General features: G+C 36.8%; 1 protein-coding gene across 1 annotated transcript in view; it reads right to left on the bottom strand.

The window, feature by feature from the left end:
• The window catches only part of prkci (protein kinase C, iota), a 44675-nt gene extending 23828 nt beyond the window's left edge, over window positions 1-20847 (bottom strand). Inside the window, exons 1-4 of the mRNA XM_020929100.2 lie at window positions 20526-20847; window positions 8099-8220; window positions 3956-4045; window positions 82-132 (exon numbers count right to left, since the gene is read on the bottom strand). Of these exons, the coding sequence (XP_020784759.1) occupies window positions 82-132; window positions 3956-4045; window positions 8099-8220; window positions 20526-20608 (346 nt within the window). The 5' untranslated portion in view covers window positions 20609-20847. The remainder of the gene's footprint in view (window positions 1-81; window positions 133-3955; window positions 4046-8098; window positions 8221-20525) is intronic.
• Window positions 20848-21272: the final 425 nt, after the last annotated feature.

Consider the following 21272-nt stretch of genomic DNA (forward strand, 5'->3'; position numbering starts at 1 on the left):
CCAGGATGAAGGCACAGCAAAGTATCAATTAGTTGCTTTTGTTGCAATAAAAAGTTTTTAAAAAAAGCAACTTCCACTTACTGTCTTCTCCTGGACATGGCATTCCAGGCTTCTCTGGGATATTAGGGAACACTGGGGAGAAAAAGTAAATAAATGAATAAATAAATAATATCAAATGTGGCAGGTGCACTGACAGCAGGACCATTTCATTTGATTTTGATTTATGTTTTAAAATAGATTCAGTTCACAGGGTACATTTTAAATACATCCAGGAGCATTAACACTTGTGAGCACGTTGAAATATTCACTGCTAAATTGATACAAGAATCGCATGCATTTTCAGAACATGTTTGTAGAGGTCTAAACTGCAGTCTTAATAGGTTTTACACAGAATAAGATCCCATGGAGATAGGATATTTTGTAGCTTGCAGAACACAATAACAGCCAAACAATTACAGGCTTTGTGATTTGGTAATCTTGACCATTCAAATTGCGATTTCAACTGCGATCAATCTTGCAGCGCTATTTTAGAGTTTTAGCAATTTAGTTCAATACAAGCTCTAGTACTTAGAAAGAGGGGAGGTAAATGGTGGTATTGAGGCTGCTGTTGAGCAGATGGCGCACTGAAGGTGAGCCGCAGCCTGCCTCTCTGCACAGACTTGTTCATTCTTCATTCTTAGAGAGAGATGTTTATCTGCTAATTACTTTGATTCATGCGCTTGAATGGGACTGGAAACTATTCTTCATACGCACCGCTGGATATGCTAAACACAGTGGGAAACCATCATGGATTTTGCTTTCATATTTTTTTACCATTCCGATGTATTTTCTATTTTAATTTATGCTATTTGCATATATAGAGGGATTACATCATTATATTTGTGCTGTTGTCAATTGCCTTAGACAACATTTCATTCTTGCCCATCTAATCAACCCAAATTGTCACACAGCAAAATAGCTTGGCCAAAATGTAAGATACAAACCCTTAAATCTATCAGAAAATGACTTAAAAGTAGTGAAATTATCTGTCCATGCAGCAAGATCATTTTACCTGACAAGTTATCTTCAAGTAAACTACCTCTAGACTAGAATTAAGCAGTCTCTGGTCTAGAAAGTAGAAAATAAATGTGAAAACAAGATGAATAACCTTGATATAAGTTAAAAAATCTTTAAGATCAAAGAAATTTGCATTGCATGGCATTCAGTTTCTCATATAGACATCATTTTGAGGACTTTTCACAATTCAAAAGATATAAGATCGTATTCCGAAATGTTACAACTCTGAAACTTATAGTTATAACTGATGATAATGTATACAATTTTACTGCACATCTATTTTTTAAAAGCCACACTGTGTAACAATTCAGCTCCTACCTAAAAACACTTCGGGTGTCATGTGGTAATACAGAAGTTCTCCACTACAGTTTTTAAACTCCATACACCTTGACTAGAATCATTTGGATAATTTAAGACCTGGAATTGCTGAACTCTACTAAACAAAAGCTAAAAGGCAGATAAGCTGTTGACTTGAAAACTACCACTTCATGACATCACAAGGAGGAACAGAGCTTTGGAGATGTAGACACACTAAATGGTTACTCAAACATGTGTGAATGAAACAAAGCACAACTCCAGGTCTGTTTTTGATGAGGTAACGTCTAACACGGCTTAAGCCTCACAAGAGTCAATTTTGCGCAGTACAGGACCGTTAAAAGTAAGTAAGCTATAATAAATTACCAACTGTCAAATAATCATGACTAAAGTACATTCGAATCACATTTAATTTTTGCTACGCTTTTCACACAAATATCCAAGCAGATACAACATTATAAACTGATATATCAACTTATTTTTCAAAAATAACTTAACAAAGCATTTCTATACTATATTCTTGTTTCTCTAAAGAACTTGCCTTCTTGTAAATTAATGACTGTTTGTATGAAGTTGCCATTGCGCCTGAAATAACCCAGTATTTCAACAGTGCAGTAGAAGTCCGTATTAAAGAGCTGCTTATGTAGACACAGCCTAGACTTGGGGGCATGGTGTGAGTCAGAGTTGAGGCGTGGGCTTAGCGTCGCTGAGCTTGTTAGCGCGCAGATCTGGCAACCCCCTGTAGCACTGTCAACTTCTCTCCTCTCTCCATTCATCTACTGTACACTCTTCTTGACCTTTCACCTTTTTGCATTTGAATACAACTTTACGAACAAGCCACTACATGTCAATCAAATGTTCATATCACCAGGTGAACATTTTGAGGCTACCTTAGTTAAAGTGCTTGATTAGATTGACTAAAGATTATTTGGTTTAATAACCGTGGTAGTAACTGTAAAGTAACTGTGTTAAATATATATATATCTCTACTTATCAGACTAATCATAACTAATGTATAATTTAGACAGGGTTTGGCAGTGACTATATTGCTACGTTAAAAGTTATTTTAATTACCTTTACATGAACTACAATGATATTAAATATGCATGTTGAAATTTGTATGTCACATGCACTTTAAATGAGACCTACTGGATTCACTCAGTGTATTTCATAAAAGGGCTGAGCTGAGAGGAGGAAGTGGTCTAGCCCAGGGGTTTGAATACAGACGTCAGCAGCTGGAGCTCTTTCACAGGTCAGTGCGTCTTTGAGCATATGTTAGTATGAGTGTATTTGATGTACTTGGACAGAATGTGTTTATAAATAAAACTGTTTATTTAGCAAGTCTGTCCTGGAGACTGTCAGCGAACCAGAAGATAATGTGTACAGTCTGGTTTGGAACAACAATTATCAAGGAGGAAAATGACGCGCCGATTAAAGATGTACAGTGTAACTTTTCTTGTGGACAGTGCTACCTGCTTGTCTCCATAGAGATGTTACTGTTTGCTCAGAACGAAGGTCTTCAACAGGGGGGTTGTGGAGGTACTGCGAGGGGGGGTTGCGAAATCTTTGGTTGATTACATTTTTTTTTTATATTTCTTCCTTTTTGAAGGGTGAGGATGAACTGGTTTTCAGTGGGTTCTGGCTGTGTGCTCCTTCATCACATCTGTCTCTCTCTCTTTCTCTTCATTCTCTCATCTCTCGCTCCCTGTCAAACTTCAAACACGTTGGCCCGGATTTTATTGTTTCTTCTAGGCAGCTTTACTTTTACATACAGTGAAACTTAAGCTCCGCACGTACTACAGTGCATCAGGAAGGGGTCGGGCAACTTCTTTCCCTGGGCACATTAACCAGGCTCTGCACTCCACAGTCCACCTCCTCTCTGTCCACAGAGCGACCGGGAGAGGAGGGGGAGCGAACAGTACAGGAGGGGGGGGATTCGTGTCTTTCCTCTCACTCCTCAGATCAGAATGACCAGAAACGTTCTGTGTCCCAAATCAAACTCTTGCCTGTGTGCACGGTGGCTCCTCTCTCGTTTAATCCGATCATTAAAAAAGTCACACTTTGAGCCAATTTTCCGTGATGTCCCCTGCCTAAAAAAACGTTGAAGACCCCTGGCCTAGAATGTTTCAAATTATCAGTCTTCCTGGAGAAAAGCCTGAGACACCACTAGGTCAGATCTGTGCAGAGGCGATGCCACTTACAGTAAGAATGCATATTTTTCAAATGCTAGATAAGATACTTTAAATGCAGACACAAGTAGATGGCAAACTCTCCCACCAGAAAACTTACACAGTACTTCTTCAAAGCCTAAAACAGGTTAAAACGCTGTACTGCAATAACTTTATCATTTTAATTTAATAGACATTTCATCTATAAATCTGTAGTGATAAAATTAATAATTGATCAAACAAATCTGTAAAAAGTAACTATAGTAACTGATTTCTTTTAGATAATTTTATTAACTGTCAAGCACTGAAGCTTTAAAAGCCCTCAGCTTAATATTAGACATCTCTCTGACACTGCTCTCTTTTACTTTAGACCCGTACAGTTATATGGTACTGGTATGTTTAGCATTAGCCCTCACCATGGATAATGAGCTCGGAGTCTTTGTTGAGTTCATAGAGTCGCAGAGCTTCCTCCAGCTCCAGCTGAGATGACACTGTGCACGGGTCACCTGCAGAACACACAGAATCACATCAGAAACACAGACTACGTGTATGATCGAGGCAAGGGCGGAAACACTGTAAAACAACAACTACAAGCATTGAGACTTAGATTTTTCTAGCCGTGTAAATGTGATAACTGGGGTAATCAGATAACCCAATAATTATATGTGATTATTACAAAACACCTGGTGACACGTCTCAGTACAAACACAGAGTACATGTAAAGAAAGCACTAACAACTAACTAACAATAATATCCAAGCCTTTAGAACAGTGTTTCTCAAACTGTGGTATGTGATCTTCTTTTGCCTCTACTCAGACTGTTCTTCAACTTCAGCATTTGCTTTGGAGTCAGTTCTAGCTATATTTTTTCCTTCTTTGAGTAAATTCTTGTTTGTAACTTCTGAAGCAATGGTGTAGTGCTATTTTAGACCTGGTTTAGTCTCGTTATAGATGTGGTTTAGATCTGGTGGTACTCTTTGACATGAAGTTTGAGATCGGCTTTAGAATATTATTTTTTATCACTTTTGGTATGTCAGATGCCCTTCCTGTGGCAGGCAGCTAAAATGTAACTGGAAGGACAAAACATTGAAAACACCGGATTTTAAGCTTTAAAGGATAGACACAAAAAATAAACTAAGGGAAGAAGAATCAAAACTTTTACTCAAGTAAGAATACAGCTACTTCACAAAAAATATTACAGTACAAGTAAAAGTATGCTGTAAGAAAAGTACTCTGAAAAGTAAAATTTCTTTAAAAAGTTACTCAAAGCACACACCACTGAGTAAATAGAACAGAGTACTACAAACCTTTGACCTTCGCACTACTATACATGTTACAATATGTATTTTTTTTGCAATCATACCTCACATGATTAAAAACATTCAGCAAAAGGAAAATTAGTATAATATATTGCACTTTCATTTCGGCCTTCGATTCCCTCTGGATCAAAAGCGCCCAGTTTCAATAAACACACTTGTTACATACTTTGTACAAGAACTTTATATCTTTAACATTTGTAGTCAATAAACAATTACTTTAACAAGAGTTTGAACAAAGAGCGGTTCAGCACACGGCTTCGCTTCAGTGGTACAGTGGTGAAAGTGTGAAAGGTGAGCTGTCCAATAACTACGTGACATTTAAAACTATGTTCGTCTCTGCTCGAGGTGTGAGGGCAATTGTAACATATGAACTTTGAGAGAAAATAGAAAATAAGAGGAAAATGAAACCCCACTCTAATCAATGCTGCCATTTTATGTTGGTTCATTTTATAACCATTTGTGCAATTATTTAGGTCAATGATTAAAATACCACCAGAAAATGCAGCCAATTATCTCTCATCATTAACAAGAAAAGTCAAAAGATTAAAAAGACATAGCTAAGATGGCCTTTCATATCCAATTGCAACAAATATTTATTTTTTTACTTTTTTTGAAATATGGGACAAAAAGTCACAATTATTTTGGATATTTGGAGAAGTTTTGTGGAGCGAAATAAGCACCAACATCTACCCAAACATAATTTAACGGTGTGTGTTAGTGTTTTCATTTATTAATTACAAAGAATTAAAAAATAAAAATAAATAAATAAAATATTAAATCTTTTCAAATTAGCATACTCAAAAAAAGAAAAAGAAAAAAACAAAACAAAAACAAAACAAACAAAAGCTGAAATCATAAGACTTTCTTCATAATGAGGAACAGTTCTAGTTTCATGTGATCAGCCTATTTCTGAAACAGGTGACGACAGTAACCTTTATACTTTTTATTATGATTGACAGAACACTAACTAGACACTAATTTTCCAGGAAAAGTATTTAAGATTATAAAAACACTGGTTGTTTCAAATGATTTCATCTTGTATGATACCTGGGGTTATATTAAAGCTGTATTATATTTTCTCGTAAATGTAGTTTTTCCCACATATGCTTTGCCATTTATAAATACACATATAAGCCACTGTAAATATATTAAACATAACATCTCCATGGAGACTAGCGGCTGGCAGACCCTCCATGAAAAAGGTTACATAGTGCATCTTTTAAAGAATTTATGCAACATGTTAAAAAGCTACTCATACTACAGACAAAACAAACATAAACTTGGTCTGAGCTGTATATTCTCATTATCGTCAGTGTGTACTACTCTGAGCAGCAGGTCACATGTCCACCGTCCCTGTGCTGACCTCTGACCCTGGCCACATCATTACTGTTAGCTCCTGTTGTTTCTGTGCAGGGAGGGCAGGAGGACGGGTGGATTCCTCTAAACGCGGCGCTTCATTAGTGGCATCAGCAGCTTTTATCAGACGGGATAATGACTGGACTAATGATACGTGGGTGCGCGGAGAGAGGGGTGGGGGAGGGGGGGTAAGTGGGTGCGCGGGGGGGCAGGTAAACGAGCGATAATGACTCCGGGGCGGCTGACCTCATCCTGGCAACTCCTGACAAACTGCATCACAACCAGGAAGTGCCAGGGGAGGCCAGCACTTTATACTAGATGTCAAACTTGGTAAGAGTCATCTACCTGAATGAGCATAGTTTTACTGAGTCATTAAAGAAGACCTGTTGTGCTTGTGTCTGCTATGTAGCTACTCTGGATCATTACCATATAATTTGCACATTTTAAATAGAATATTCACCTAAAATGACTTAATAAAAGAAACAAGTCCACTGACATCCGCATTAAAAAACTGCGGCGCTCAATGGAACCTGTCGTAAACGTCATCACAACAAAGAGTTTGCATCTCAGACGGAAAGCTGCAGATCCCTTTAGGAAGCAGCAGATTCTTTTTCATTTGTATCAAAATGACTATGCCATACTGACGAATCCTACGTCTATCACCGATTAAGAAAATAAAATCGGAAAACTAAGTAAGGAGAGAGGAGCGGGCGTACAGTATGCTGTGGTGGTGAAAAAGAGATAAAGCAAAGGGAGGGCAATAAAGAAAACACTTAAACTGCAGAGGAATAGAGGAACCACCAGAAGGAGCTTGTGCACATCTACCTCAGTCTGAAAATGATCATGCAGGGAATTATCTTTCATATCAACACTAAAATTCCCCACTGTGGGACAAATAACAGTTCTTTAATCTTATCTTTCTTGCAAGGAAGTGTTATAGTAATCACCCATTTACATAAATCAACAAGACCGAGCAGGTCAGGTCACACAGTTAGTTTCCTGTTAATGGTTATGGCAAATTCCCTCCACTAAAAACAGCCTGAAAGAAAAAACATGGAGACAAGCCTAGAGAGCTCACAGACTCACCACAGCCCTGTGTCGTTTCTTTTGTATTTTCTTATATATTGTATTATGCATTGTTGGGATTTTAAAACTGTACATGGTTTACAAACACAGGAGCTGCACAGACAGTGTTTGTTATAGATCATCTGTTTCTGTTCAGCCTGTTTTAAACTACAAATTTTATTAGACAATGGCAAACAATTAAATCTTAAAATGACAATGATTGTGCAAGTGTTCAGCTATTTGTAAAGGAGGAAAGTGGGTGTTATTTGTAGATCCAAGGAAAAGCAGTGGGATTCGATAAGCTCTTACCATTCACTTGAGATGTGTTGAAATCAGGGCTTTGGGATTTGGGAAAATATCCAAATGTGATTTTTCTAATAAGCATTGTGATTGCAATTAGATCTGCAGTATTTTAGGATTCTGTTCAAAGTTCAAACTAATATAAGAATCGCATTTCAGAACATGTTTGCACAGATCTAAACTACAGGGTTAGCAGTTTTATGCAGAATAAGACAGGAAAATATTTTGTTCTTTGAAGAGGAAACTATGGTGCTTCAAAAATCGCAATTTAGCAATTGATAATTTGATTGTGATAATCTTGCAGCCCTAGTTGTAATGTACCGGCTGGTGGAAGTTTTATTATTTTTGTATTCTGCTACACAATCAAAATATTATTCAATAGAGCCCTTTAATTTTTTCGATACTAGTACTCAAAAATACCTACTTTTCAATATTTCTTTTTGTTTTTTTATTATTCACCCATAACCACATATGTGAAAATGATCTTCCCTCTCAGATGCAAGTGACAGAGGAGCAGTACCTTCTTCGTCAATCCACTTCATGGTGAAGAGCTGGTCATTGTCCATGGAGCACATGTCTCGCACCTCTCCATACAGACCCTCGAATGAGATGGACGGCTCGAAGTGAGTGATCATGATGTCCCTGAGGAGAGAAAGAGAGAGATAGCAGGGGTTAGGCCTGAGCTAAGGAACAGAAAAATCCCTACAGAATTTATCTATGATCAATATGAAATCAAATCTCAGTGATCAATGAGGAAATGTATGTCGAGAAATGCCATTATCGGTCTGATTGACAATGGTTTACAGATGGCAGCTGAAATGCCTCAACTTCAAAAACATGGTCCAAACAGGTCCAGCAGGTACTAAATCAATACTAAAACTAGTCTTGAAACTTGATTCCCATTTAAACAAGTACTGATACTAAAAAAGAAATCACATAAACAGGACAACTGATAATGTCAAAGTATGACACAACATGGTAACATGAAAAAAGACTGTTGAAAAAAGCATTCTTTATTACCTTTGAAACCCGAAGTGCTGTCACAATACACATATTTCAAACACAATTTCAATAGTAAGAGACTTGATACTCAATTAATGATTTCCTTACCACAATGACAGTTAAAAATAATCTTATTTAGACAATAGAATGTTATTTTTAACATTAAATTATAATATTTTCTTTTATATTACAATGTGGCCTTATATTTGTGTAATCACTGAGTCGTCCAAGTAGGTTCCATAGTGGTCCATGGGTGTATACTTCTATCTGTGTAGTCTTGTACTTGTTCTAATACAACTCAAGATCATTCTAAATCTATTCAGGAAAGGTTTGTTTAACTTTTTTAGTACTGATACTTGCTCAAATGAGTATCTAGAATCAATATTAGCTTTAGCATCAATCAGTATTTGATTTTTAATACTTTTAACAACCGTAATAATGACAACGCCATGTCAAGACAACCATCTTTGAAACCTGATTTTTGACATGCTGGTATAGCCCACATCTATCTAAAAGTATAATTGACAGCAGAGGATTTCCGGTAGCAGTAGTTCCTTATTAAAGGTTTTGTACAACACAGCCTTAACACAGTCCGTTACTAGCAGTCCTGAACAAAGGGAGCTCTTCAGAAAAAAGGAGAGAGAAAAATAGTGTGTTTTTTCCTCAAACGCTGCTGCAGTGAGTCACAGTCTGCCAGTCTGTCACATCCTGAGAGCATTCAGCGTCACTGCTGTTCTGGAGGAGGTAGACAACAGATAGAGAGAGGGAGAGGGAGAGAAAAGAGGTGAGGTGGGGTTAGAGAGATGAAGGGAGAGAGAGAAGTAGAAGCAGATGAGAGAAAGGGAGAGTGTAAGAGAAGATGTAGGGGTGATATGTAGGGGTGATAAAGAAAGGAGTGGAGAGAACATACTGATCCAATACTGGTATCGGATTTGGGTTCTGATAAGCAAAAAATGTGTTATTTCAAATCGCCTTCCAGGTATTAGTTCAGTCGATATCCTGGTTGGACATATTAACATAAAAAGACTCTTTAATGGTCATAGTCAGCCTAAAAAGTCTCATAATTTTTACTTAGACAAAGCTAAATAACAGCTGTAACACATTTGGAGCCATAGTGTCAAAATCTGTAAAATTTGAAAAAGCTGGATCAGTGCATCCCTACCGAAGAGTGGGAGAGAGGACAGATAAGAAGAGAAGTGATGAGAGAGAGTGAAGAAGAAAAGGTGAAGGGGGACAGAGAGAGGAGAGATAGAGAGAAAAACAAACAAACACCTGACTAGCTCATCATAACCTTTTTATCACTGTGGGTTTTTAGGTTTCAAAATGAGATGAGCAAAGGGCCCAATCCAGAAAACATCACACAACTCAATCAGTAAGGCAGAGTGAACACAGAGTAATGCAATTTCAAACACGGACAATTACCGTAAACAGAAACCATCATAGATCAGCAGCAATTATAATTTATGAAGCCCAGTGGACGGTGGACTTAACAGGATTCTAATCAGGCGTAAACTAGACTTATTTCATGACAAGTGCATTTGAGGTGGGCTACATGAAGGAATAAGAATCTAGGTATTTTTGGGGAGTTATTCTGATGACTGTTTTTTTTATTTTTTATTTTAGCTTGTGCATGGAAATATTGAGGACCTAAGTGGATACATTTCAACTGATGTTCACAATCCATAGAGTACCATTCAAGTAACATAAATATTTAGTTTGAATTGTTTATTGCTATGACAACAGTAAAAATCAGTAGGTAGTTAAATGCATTAATATCGCTGTCAAAAATATATGCATTGGAGATAGATACTTGATGAAAGCATGACTACACAGTTCTCCTTCTGGTATGTGGTAAAAAGGGCTGTGGGTGAGTGCGCAGTAGATTTAAATGACAGAAAATAATTAAAGGAAAATAATTAAAATCGGCCCAAAAATGGTTTCTCTGAATTCTAAACAATTCGGCCATGACACAAAAAAAAACAAACAAACAAACAAAAAAACATATGAGCAGATCACTAATATGCATTCCTCAAGTGAAAAATACTAGTTTCCAACAGAGTAAACAATGTAGACAACATTCTCCAATGGTGAATTCAGTCCAAGGGCATTCCAGTGTACAAGGCCATAGGAGTCAGAACAGGCCCAGAGCCACTAGTGCACCAGACTGACACTAAAGTACTATACAGGCTGCAGTTGTATGGGAGATGACAAATGGAGAGTGCAGAGAGTGAAAGTGGAATAAAATAAAACTATGAAAACTAGACATTGGTTGTGTTCAAGTTTGATGACATCAAAATCTTGGAGGGACAGCAGGGGAGAAAAATATAAGAATAGCTGAAATCTTACATCTGATCTGATTATTTTGTAAGGGTTTCATTCAATTAACATCCTAATACAGAGGTCTCAAACTTGTGTCCTGCGGGCCAAATGAGGCCCCTGAGATCCTTTCTACTGGCTCACAAGATAATTTCTAATTTCTATAAATAGTGGCACACCAATAAAATGCATAAATGCGTAAGGCTACAGTCATGAGCTAAGGCTACAGCAGATGGTTGAAAATACATCTGAACTGAAAACAACACAGGGGCATTCAGAGGCACTAAAGTCTAAATATACTGATGTGCATGGGGATATTTGGAAATAATAAAACACACAACCCTTTAGCATTCATCACCATTTATGTCATAATGAAGGAGCATCAGTCACTAAAATGTAGTTATTTTAAAACCAATGATAGTGATTTGTCAGTTGCTCATCCTAATAGAAAAAAATATATATCTATGTTTAGTAATATGTACAATTTACGCACATACAATACAAGTATTTTCCATATACATGAATGTAGATGACCATAAATGCTGACCTAACCCTAACAGATGGAAAGTGATTTTTGTTAAATCAACATTATAATTGTATTGTTTTATTAATAGTTAGATAGTTCATTTCTAACAGTGATCATCATTTTGCAAACCCTTGATCATCATGGAGACGGTAAGATTCCATGAATTTGCATAGACATTTCTGATTGGCTGTGACCAGGCAGCTCGGACACTTTCTCCTCAAAGACCAGGCACCTCCTACCCACCTATACATTAGAGGATGATGCCCACCTCTACAACGAGGACTTCGACCTAGAGGCTCTGCTCTGAACCAAACCATCAGGGGGCGTTCAGAAGCCAGCGGAGACCCAGGTGTTTGCCAACATCCAGGACTCCTCAAACCCTGAGGTCCAGTCCAGGAACTAACGCCCTTGGAGGACAGCGCTCTGGTCAGAGAGCTGCGTAAAGAGTTGGACCGGACAAGGGCCAAGCTTGCTGATCAAGTCCAAAGAAACTTTGTTTTGGACTGCAAGCTTAAAAAGGAGGAGAAGATGGCCAATGAAAAGGCCTTGGAGTTCACTAATACTCTTAAGAAGACGGACAAAGAATTCCAAGACTTATTTACTGCACATAAGGACATCCGGTACCTGTCAGGGAAAAGACAAATGAAAAAGACTTGGAGTTAAAAGAGCTCAAAGCTAATCTCCTGAAAAAAGAGTAAGAGCTTGAAAACCAAATTTGTGTGCATAAGGAGATAAGGTACCTGTATAACAAGAGTGTCAAGCTCAAAACAAGAGCTGGACAACACCAGGAAAGCCTATGAATGTTGAAAGAAAAACTTCAAGAACTGACAATGAAGACTCAAACCACTCTAAAGACTGGTAATGATGTTGAGAAACTGTCCAGGAAGGTGCAGGAGCCCTTTTCTGAACCCTTCACAGCACAAGGGAAACTGCATTTCCTAAAGTTTCACTGTGAAGGTCAAAGGTCACAGCGATCCAGCCACCCAAAAGCGGCTGTAGTGGAGGAGCAGAGGAGGGGGTCCAGGCGTCAACCATGCTAGAGCACCTCCAACCATTACCCTAGCATTAATAAAAATTTAAAAAATATTTAAATGTGTGCTTTGACCTTTATTTAGTACTTACTCATGTTTATTGATTTTTTTCCCCAGTGTTTAATTCAAAGCCAGCCACATAGCATACTGCGGTGCCTTGTTATTTATGCAGAAATGTGTAATGTGAATGTACAAAAATATAATATAATACATGGTAAAAGAAAGCAAAAGATTAAAATGGCAAAGTGAAGGCTTGTTTTTTCCCCTCTAAATTATGAGTTATTGCTTGTTGGAATCAAATATAATGAGAGAGAGAGGTAGGGCTAAACAATATATCTTAAACATACTGATATTGCAAATAATCAATAATGAAAAAATAAAAATACAATGCAAAGTTCTCCATATGAAAAGAAGTGAGAGGTTTGAAAGTAGATGCAAAAATGGCAGATTTTTTCACAATTTCCTTATTGCATACTCCTTTAACCCAGTTTGATTTTGGTATTAGTTTTAATTTTGCTTTGTGTATTGTGTCAAAAATGTATCAGACTACATTGCATTCAAGTTTATTTTGTGTTAGGCTGCACGATAGTTTGGTGGTCATATATAATACATCATATAATATGCGGCCCCCGACCAATGCTGATTTTATAACTTCGGCCCCTGCTCCAACTGAGTTCGAGAGCCCTGTGCTAACAGAAAAGACAAACTCATTTAGTCAGTTTAAATTCACTTTTGATTTCTCAGCCCTAGCTCAGCTCCAACTGTGTTAATTACTCAGAGACATGTTTGCCAAAGGATTATGTTGAAATGTTGGCACTTCCTTCCATAGTCAGAAACATTAAGTTCCCATAAGAGAAAGTTAGCAATGCTCTTGTGTCATTGTACAAACCTGAGCAGAGAGTAGGAGCTAATGACTGTTGTTAAATTTTACCCTCTAATTATAGGAACTGCAAGGACTTTCAGACAATAAATATAGGAAACGGGAAAAGCAGGACACCTGAAATGAACAAAAATACTACTTTGTCATTTTTTGCCACTTTAGGCCTAAGGGAATATAATACATTATTTTATAATACATAAAACATTGTTTACTTGGACCCCAAAAAGGTGAACATCTATCCAAGCATGCCAATATCTTGACAAAACTAGAGACACTTTTTATATAACATTTCTCCATTAATTAAAAGTTATAAAATGTGACAAACAATTCTCAACTTTGGATTTGATTAAATTTGGGACAGCCCAACAAGTGAGAAGATGACAAAAATCATTGTAAACCGAAGAAGATACGTTTCATAATAAATGAAAAATACAAACAGTTTTACATAATTACATCCCATAATTGCATAATTGCTGCATCCCTGGCCTGTACCATAGATATCATATCATATTTGGACAGTATAACAAGCATTTTTAATAGGATTTGTTTCAAAGTTAACATTTTAAAACACGTCCAGAAGAGATTACAAAAAGAAAACTGAAACAAACTGCAAATAGGAACACAAGATAAATATGGAGGGAGAAACAGTCTTTGCGGTATGTGTCCATTCAAATGTGGATGTGATAGAGATGAATCCTGCAGCCCTGGCCCCATCACCTCTCATTATCTGTGATTATGAGTCATTAGAACAAACCAAAAATCACCGAAAGGAAACCACTGCACAGTCTGTAGATAAGAACAAACAGGGCTCTGGGTTTCAGCTCTGAGTCAGGACTAAAGACTGAGAGACTGAGAGACAGAGACTGAGACATCACTGATGAGTAACGCACACCTCTAATATGAAGACAGATCATACCACATGTTACTATAAAACCTAGTGAAATATATTATACCAACAAAGAACCAATTGTGAGCCAAATTAACTACCTGCTGACAACCACATCAAGGCTGAATCTGCTGGGCTGAGAAGGTGACAAATGTATTCTGACACTGAGGACTTTGTAAACATAAAAAGCCAATGGGTTTTGTCAATCTGCATAATGATTCAGCTTCTAACTCCAGTTTTAAAGGATATTATCTGTGCATGAGGACATGTACGTCTCAAGGTCCAAGTGGAGTAGTGGTAAGTAATTTGGCCTGTCACAATAACACATTTTGATGTATGACATATTGATGAAGAAAATATAAATATAGATAAACGATAATATTTAAACTAATTTATGTCACTGACACAACAACCCTAAAGCCAGATTAACCCTCCCCCAAAAATATTATAACGCTTTATTTTAGGATACATTTATTAACATCTAACTACCTGCTAATTAATTGGTTTATTTGTCATTAATAAAAATTTATTCAGCCCTTATTAATGTCTAATTCCCAGTAAGGTTATTCTGCTATTATTTAGACATTTACAAACACTTTCCTATTAATACGCTCCTTATTACTGTGTATTAATATGATACAAGGCTATTTTTGTATATGAATTATGATTCTAATAAGCTTTTGGTAATAAGGGTGTTGTTAAGGATTAGTATCACAAGAAATTTTGTTTTTACTTATTTGCGCCAAAAGCTTATTAGAATCATAATTCATGTAAAAAAAATGAATGGACAAAAATGGCCTTAATAAGCAGTAATAACAAGTGTATTAATAGGAAAGTGTTTGTAAATGTCTAACTAACAGCAGAATAAGCTTGTGGGGAATTGGACATTAATAAGGGCTGAATAAATATTAATTAATCACAAATTAACCATTTACAGCTATTCTAATTAGTGCTTAGTTACATGTTAATAAGTGCACCCTAAAATAAAGTGTTACCAAAAATATTTTAAATGTAAAATATTGTTTAAAAAAATAAATAAAAAATCATGAGATGTAATAAACAAACAGCAGAATGAAACACATTAGTGCTTAGTGTGTTTCTATAATGAGTCATAGAGGTTAACAAAAATATTGTTCCAGCTTTCATATATTGAATGATAAGTCGATATAGTAATCATGTATGTAAGTATCGTATTGTGGACAGTATATTTGGATATGTATTGTATCGTGAAGTACTTGGAAATACACAGTCCTAGCACACAGACACAGGCAGGTGGTGTGTACGTCCCTGTGCAGAATTACACAGCAGGAGCCCAGAGCCCCCCCATAGAGACACAAGGTCAACGCAGTGGACCACTCACAAGGACACACGCTGCCCTCCATTGAATATACTACTAATAATACACATCACTACTGTACTAAACATGGGTTAGATCGTACGTTTTTCTGTTGTATGCTATCATTTGCATTTATTTTACATTTTGTTCATGGTAAACAATGACTACTGAGCTAAAAATAACTAAAAATAACTTGGAAAAGGTGTCAAAATGGTGAACTGAAACTAGCTTGGTCTGATTCCTAAACCTCAACTAGTACATTTGAAGACAGGTTTCTGTACATTTTTCACATATTTCTGATGCTAAGAAAAACTGGGGTACTCATTTTTGTGAACATCACCCTCAACCTATGTAAATGACTCTGAATTTTGTTTTTAAAAAAAGTCTCCACTGAAAAACATGTAATCTTTCATTAATTTTTAACTATCTGGTGTGGCCTTGTCAAAAGCATGCATTACTCCATGGGTGGGATGAGCTAAGACTTTGTGCTTGGGTGCTTCTGGGACTGTCTCTCTGTGAATAAAAGTACATTTAGAGCCAGATATACACTTCCTGTATTTTAAACAAAGCACAGAGTCCCAGAGCAGTGAGCAGTGAAGGAAGACTGAGGAACGCACTGACAAAAGAGCAGAAGAGGAGCTCCGTCGTGCCACTGTAATCTCTGCTTCCTGTCAAATACAACATGAAAGCACAACATGGCTGACACAGATCCAGCAGGAAAGCTTTGGGAAGATTTGAGAAAATATGTGGCTATATATTCAGCTACATTTTATTAATAGCTGGCAGTAATTTCAGTGTAGAATTGTTTATCAGTACAGTAAACCAGGTATACTTTATAATAGTCATAAAAATAACATAGCCTTGCACTAAAATAACACTTGCTTTGACAAAACTTTACAAAGAAGTGTGGGCCTGGAACCATATCCTGTCTCCCTGATTCCACAAGACATGAGATAAACCAAACAGAGACGCATGATCCGTTTGTGTCAAGACTAACATGGTGGATTACATGTAGTAAAAAAGGGAAAATAACGCGAAAAAAAAAGGGAAAATAACACGAAGGGCTAAGTAATAGCATGGATTTCTTAAGAAGCAACACGCAAAGCACGAAACCGTTATTTAACTGTGGTAAAAGTCAGATTTCGTTTGAATGTCATGAGAATTTTCAAAAGATGTCTTCTGCATTTGAGAGACACGTGACACAAATTAGTGGTTGTGGTTGAACCATCCCAACTTAGGATGGCGGTGTGAAGTCCTCATTTCACACTTTCAAACATAATGTAGACGTGACTGGCTGGTCAGGCAAGTTATATGAACGATCTACAGCTTTATGGCTGTTTTGTTTGAATTGCATTTTCAAAACTAATCACAATTGACACTGTGAAAATTGTAAACGGTGCAGTTATTTAAAGAACATTATTTCCTCTGCAAACAACAAATAATTATCCTGTCTGGGAAACAAAACCACCAACTATTCTGAATCTGAACTCTACAAACATGATCAGAAACAGATTTGAAATTAGTGGTAGATCAACCATCATACTTCAATCTTCTCTCAAACTCTAATGCTCCTGGGACTGTTCAGAATCCTAAACCCTAACTTAAGCAAACAAAAGCTAATTGCAAATTTTTTTTTTTCTGAAAGTCTAAGTGCCGAGAGCCAAAGAGGACCTGATGCCGCAGAGAAGGTGCATGTTGTCTGTGAGCTGGGCTGCTGTGTTGATGTGCTCCTATGTGCTGACTGTGACTAATGGAGTGAACAGAGTAAACATGGAGTGCTCCGGGTCTATCAGCCACAGCAGCAGAACAATGGGGACTTGTATTAACTCTATTTACTTTGGATGTTTTTCTAATGCTGTCAGCTAAATGTTAAAAGCTACACTCGCAAACTTGTGACCTGCAATTACACAGGCGCCCGCCCGGGAAATCATAAAAGTAATGATCACCAAGTCTATTTTAGAGTTTTATTAGGCGTTATTATCTAGAATCAAAAATCACAGTTGTTTAGTTAGTCTAACCACCTTTTTGCAACAGTGTGATTGTAAAACTACTGGGATAAATGAAGTTACTGAAATAAAAATATGATTTGTAATTTCTGAAATACCAATATTTCTTCTGCAATATGTCTGCATGTGCATGATGTGTCTTTTCAAACAGACTAATGAGTTAAAACAAAAATAGACAAGCACTTAGGCTAAAAATATGTCTCTATGTGAAAAGTGAATTTGATTAGGGGGTATGACACTTTCATGGTCTATTTATTGCTAACACATAACATATTTAGACTACTATTTCACCTTTTATTTGGCTTATGGTCTAAGTCTAATCATAAGAACGTTTCGATCAGTGCCCGTGAGCAATTGCAAGATTATGCAAACATGAATGGATGACATATAAAACCTCTTCAGGCATGCTTTTGATCAGAGAAGTGCCAAAAAGTCAATTTGCATCCCAAATTTAAATGGCCTTGTTTTGGATTTTAAAATCTTAATGTCTGTAACGGATTCAGTAAATATGCGGTATCAGATGTACCAGCAAAACAAATGTCAGTAAAGGTGCAAAGAATCCGTATCAAGCAATCCCTGCTTTTTTCCCCACACACACTACAGAGATATCCTTAAACAGTAGCCTGGTTCTTCTTACGTCACTTAGCTTCTCCAGAGGCCATAGCGCTGGAGTAGAACAGATGCATTGAAAGACAGGGAAGGCTACAGGCTGACACCAGCGCCCTGACTATAAAGCGATGATGATGTCTGCACCGTGAAGACGTCACAATCAGATGGAACACAAAAAGGAGATACCAGACAATAGATAGCAAACACAGACACAGCATGGAGTAGAGTGGATAAATGGTAAAGGATTAACAAATTGTACATTGTAAGATAATATATTACCAAGAGATGTTTTTATATTTCTATATGTGTTGAATAAAAAAGAAAAGAAATAAATGGAATCTTTCAAGACTAGGTTGTTTAAAATGGCATAAAGCTACACAAGATTCAGCTGTTCAAATTGAATAATGCAAAAATGACATTAAAGAAAGGTCTTGTAAAATGGAATAATTACACAGTAAGGATTCATAACAGAACAAGAAAAACACAATAGAATGAATGAGTCTCCAGACATAATAACAAACCTCTTCGATTAGACCAGAACCATTACAATCTTGGCAATGCTCAATCAGCTAAAGCAAAACATAAGTCACTCCAAGCATTAAAAGAATACAAGAGAGTACAACCTTAAAAATACCGCCTCGATATAATTATAGCTGCTGTCAAATTGTGTTCCATCATCTGAGGTGACACGACTTTTGAAAAAATAAAAAAATACAATATATATAATGATAGTTTAAACAATAATTCGCTTAGAGAAGGCGGTAAAATGAAGAGAATGAAAGAACAGATGGAATGAAAAGATTAAATGAAAATAGGTTATGTATCTCAGAGGAAAGGATTGTTGTAAAAGTACTGTACGTGAAAAAAGGTACAAGCTGTGAGCAACTACAGGAAACATGATTGTAAACATTGATAGAGGAATAGTCATAACTGTATTGAAATTTGATAAACTGCCCAGCCCTAATGTCTTCCCATCTCTCTTGACATGATTTGTGGTATAATGTATGTGTTAATTTACTCTGCCACCAGCAATCAAATTACTTTCGGCGATACTAGCTTTATCCATCTTAATCAAAGTGATAACATTACAATAAGTGCAATTACCGTTTCCCTCTTTAGCATAGCTGGCATTCTTTAACACTGAGTTCATAAATATTTCAGATGGTTGGTTTTGTGGGATGTCATCGCACGATCGAACAGAACAGAGGCGTGTCAGAGGCAACAGGTCCGGCTATAGAGACTCGCACTTCACGTTTTTCAAGTCAATCTCCAACCTCTGACTCCAGCCCCAAGTGACGGCGCCAGACGTTAAGGTTGTTAAGACCAAAAGCAAAAGTTATTCAGGGCTCCAAGGGACATTATAGGGTTGAATAAAATTGATCGCCTGTCTGTGTCAACTATAGATCAAGGCATCAACTAAAAGAGGCCAATGGGGCAAAAGAAGCATTTCTATAACTGCTTACACACTACATATTTTCGATTCATTCACTTTCCAACCATAGCAGCTACTGTACTGCTATTTTAGTGTTTTTACTCAAGCACAAGAAAGTTTTGTTGCAAGTTACTCATTGAAAACTTGAAATTGTTTTCTGTAATGGCAAAAGTTTGCCATAAACAACACTATAATTTGTTCATTATTTGACAGGCAGCAAGACTAATCATCAAAATGCTATTATTAAGCGACTTAAACATAATGCGATGTACATTCAATAGATAATTACTATTTATCTTAAGCCTATATCACAATGAAAGAATGACCGAATGAATGATTACACTATCAAGGTTTAGAAAAATATAAACTACAGTAATAAAGTAGTAAAAAGTATCATTTTGATACAGTCTGCACCCACATATCAATAAATGCTGTCTCAGTTTTGGTACCCAAGATGCTGAAGATGCATTGATCACAACATAAAATTAAATGTAACGCATGAAGTAATGTTTGCAAGATCAATCTATATATACTATATATTATATATAATAACAAACCCTGATAGTATCTCATTTGGTTTGACAGAAACTAAAGCAATTCTCAAGTCTGTAGTAAATAAGCTTTTAGCACAACATGGATGTGAACAGTAGGCTTAATTTACATTTTTAGACAGATCCCATGCTTGTCTGGAATTTCTGAAATAGCCCACAAATCCAGGATACGAGCAGTGTCAACACTCTGGTCAGTTTCACCTGTGGTCGCCTTGACAAGTTTATCCAAACCTAAACACCCAGCGCTAGCAAATGTTAGCGGAGTTAGCTTATGTTAGCCTACCGCCTAGCCAGACTTAGAAGGGTTAAAAAGCTCATAGATGCTTTATTTTTGCGGTTGTGAAGAGACCGGATGAACAGATGACTACTCACCCTTTATAGTAAGCTTTTACCCGGACTTGATGTGAATTTTCGCCGGGGTGGGACATGGTGCTGTCCCGCAACGTCGGCATCATAAGCTCCGCCGCGGTCACTCCGATGTTACCCCTCTCTCTCCTTCCTTCTTTGGCTTTCAAGTTACGTACCACGCCCAAAACTCTCTCTTTTACCGGTCAGTGTCACCCGTGGGAATCATCGAGATCATTGATGTATAGAAATGTTTAAAGTTAAAGTCCAAAGTAAGGCAAAAATTACAAGTAAAGTAGTGAAAAACTTAAGAGGTCTGTCTAGCAACTCCCTACTGCAAAGGCCTGGTGCCGGGCTGAACCATTGTGGGAATGTGGGGGTGTTTCGGTTTAGCATCACACACAGAAATAACTTTATAACTTTTTATTTTACGAAACAATCATCCACTCATTTGACTTAATGCTATTTCTAAATTATTTCACATATAGTTTGTGAAATATTAATGTCATAATGTATAGAAACTATTTTCAATTTGCGGTGTACATTCCGACTGTACCAACTTGAGCTTTTCTTGTCGGTTATGTGCAGCATTCAAAGACACATACAACCCCTCCAGTCATCACATTCAAGTGCACTGATTTATAAACAAATATAATACTACTAAAATAAAATATCTAAATACTACTTGAACTATTATCACAGTGGCTTTACATAAGTTTATCATATTTGTTCAGATTTTTATTAATTAACATTTATATATTTATATACCTTATA

This window comes from Boleophthalmus pectinirostris, unplaced genomic scaffold (genome assembly GCF_026225935.1).
Source record: "Boleophthalmus pectinirostris isolate CB_2022bp ecotype Guang Dong unplaced genomic scaffold, ASM2622593v1 HiC_scaffold_16, whole genome shotgun sequence".
NCBI lineage: Eukaryota > Metazoa > Chordata > Actinopteri > Gobiiformes > Gobiidae > Boleophthalmus > Boleophthalmus pectinirostris.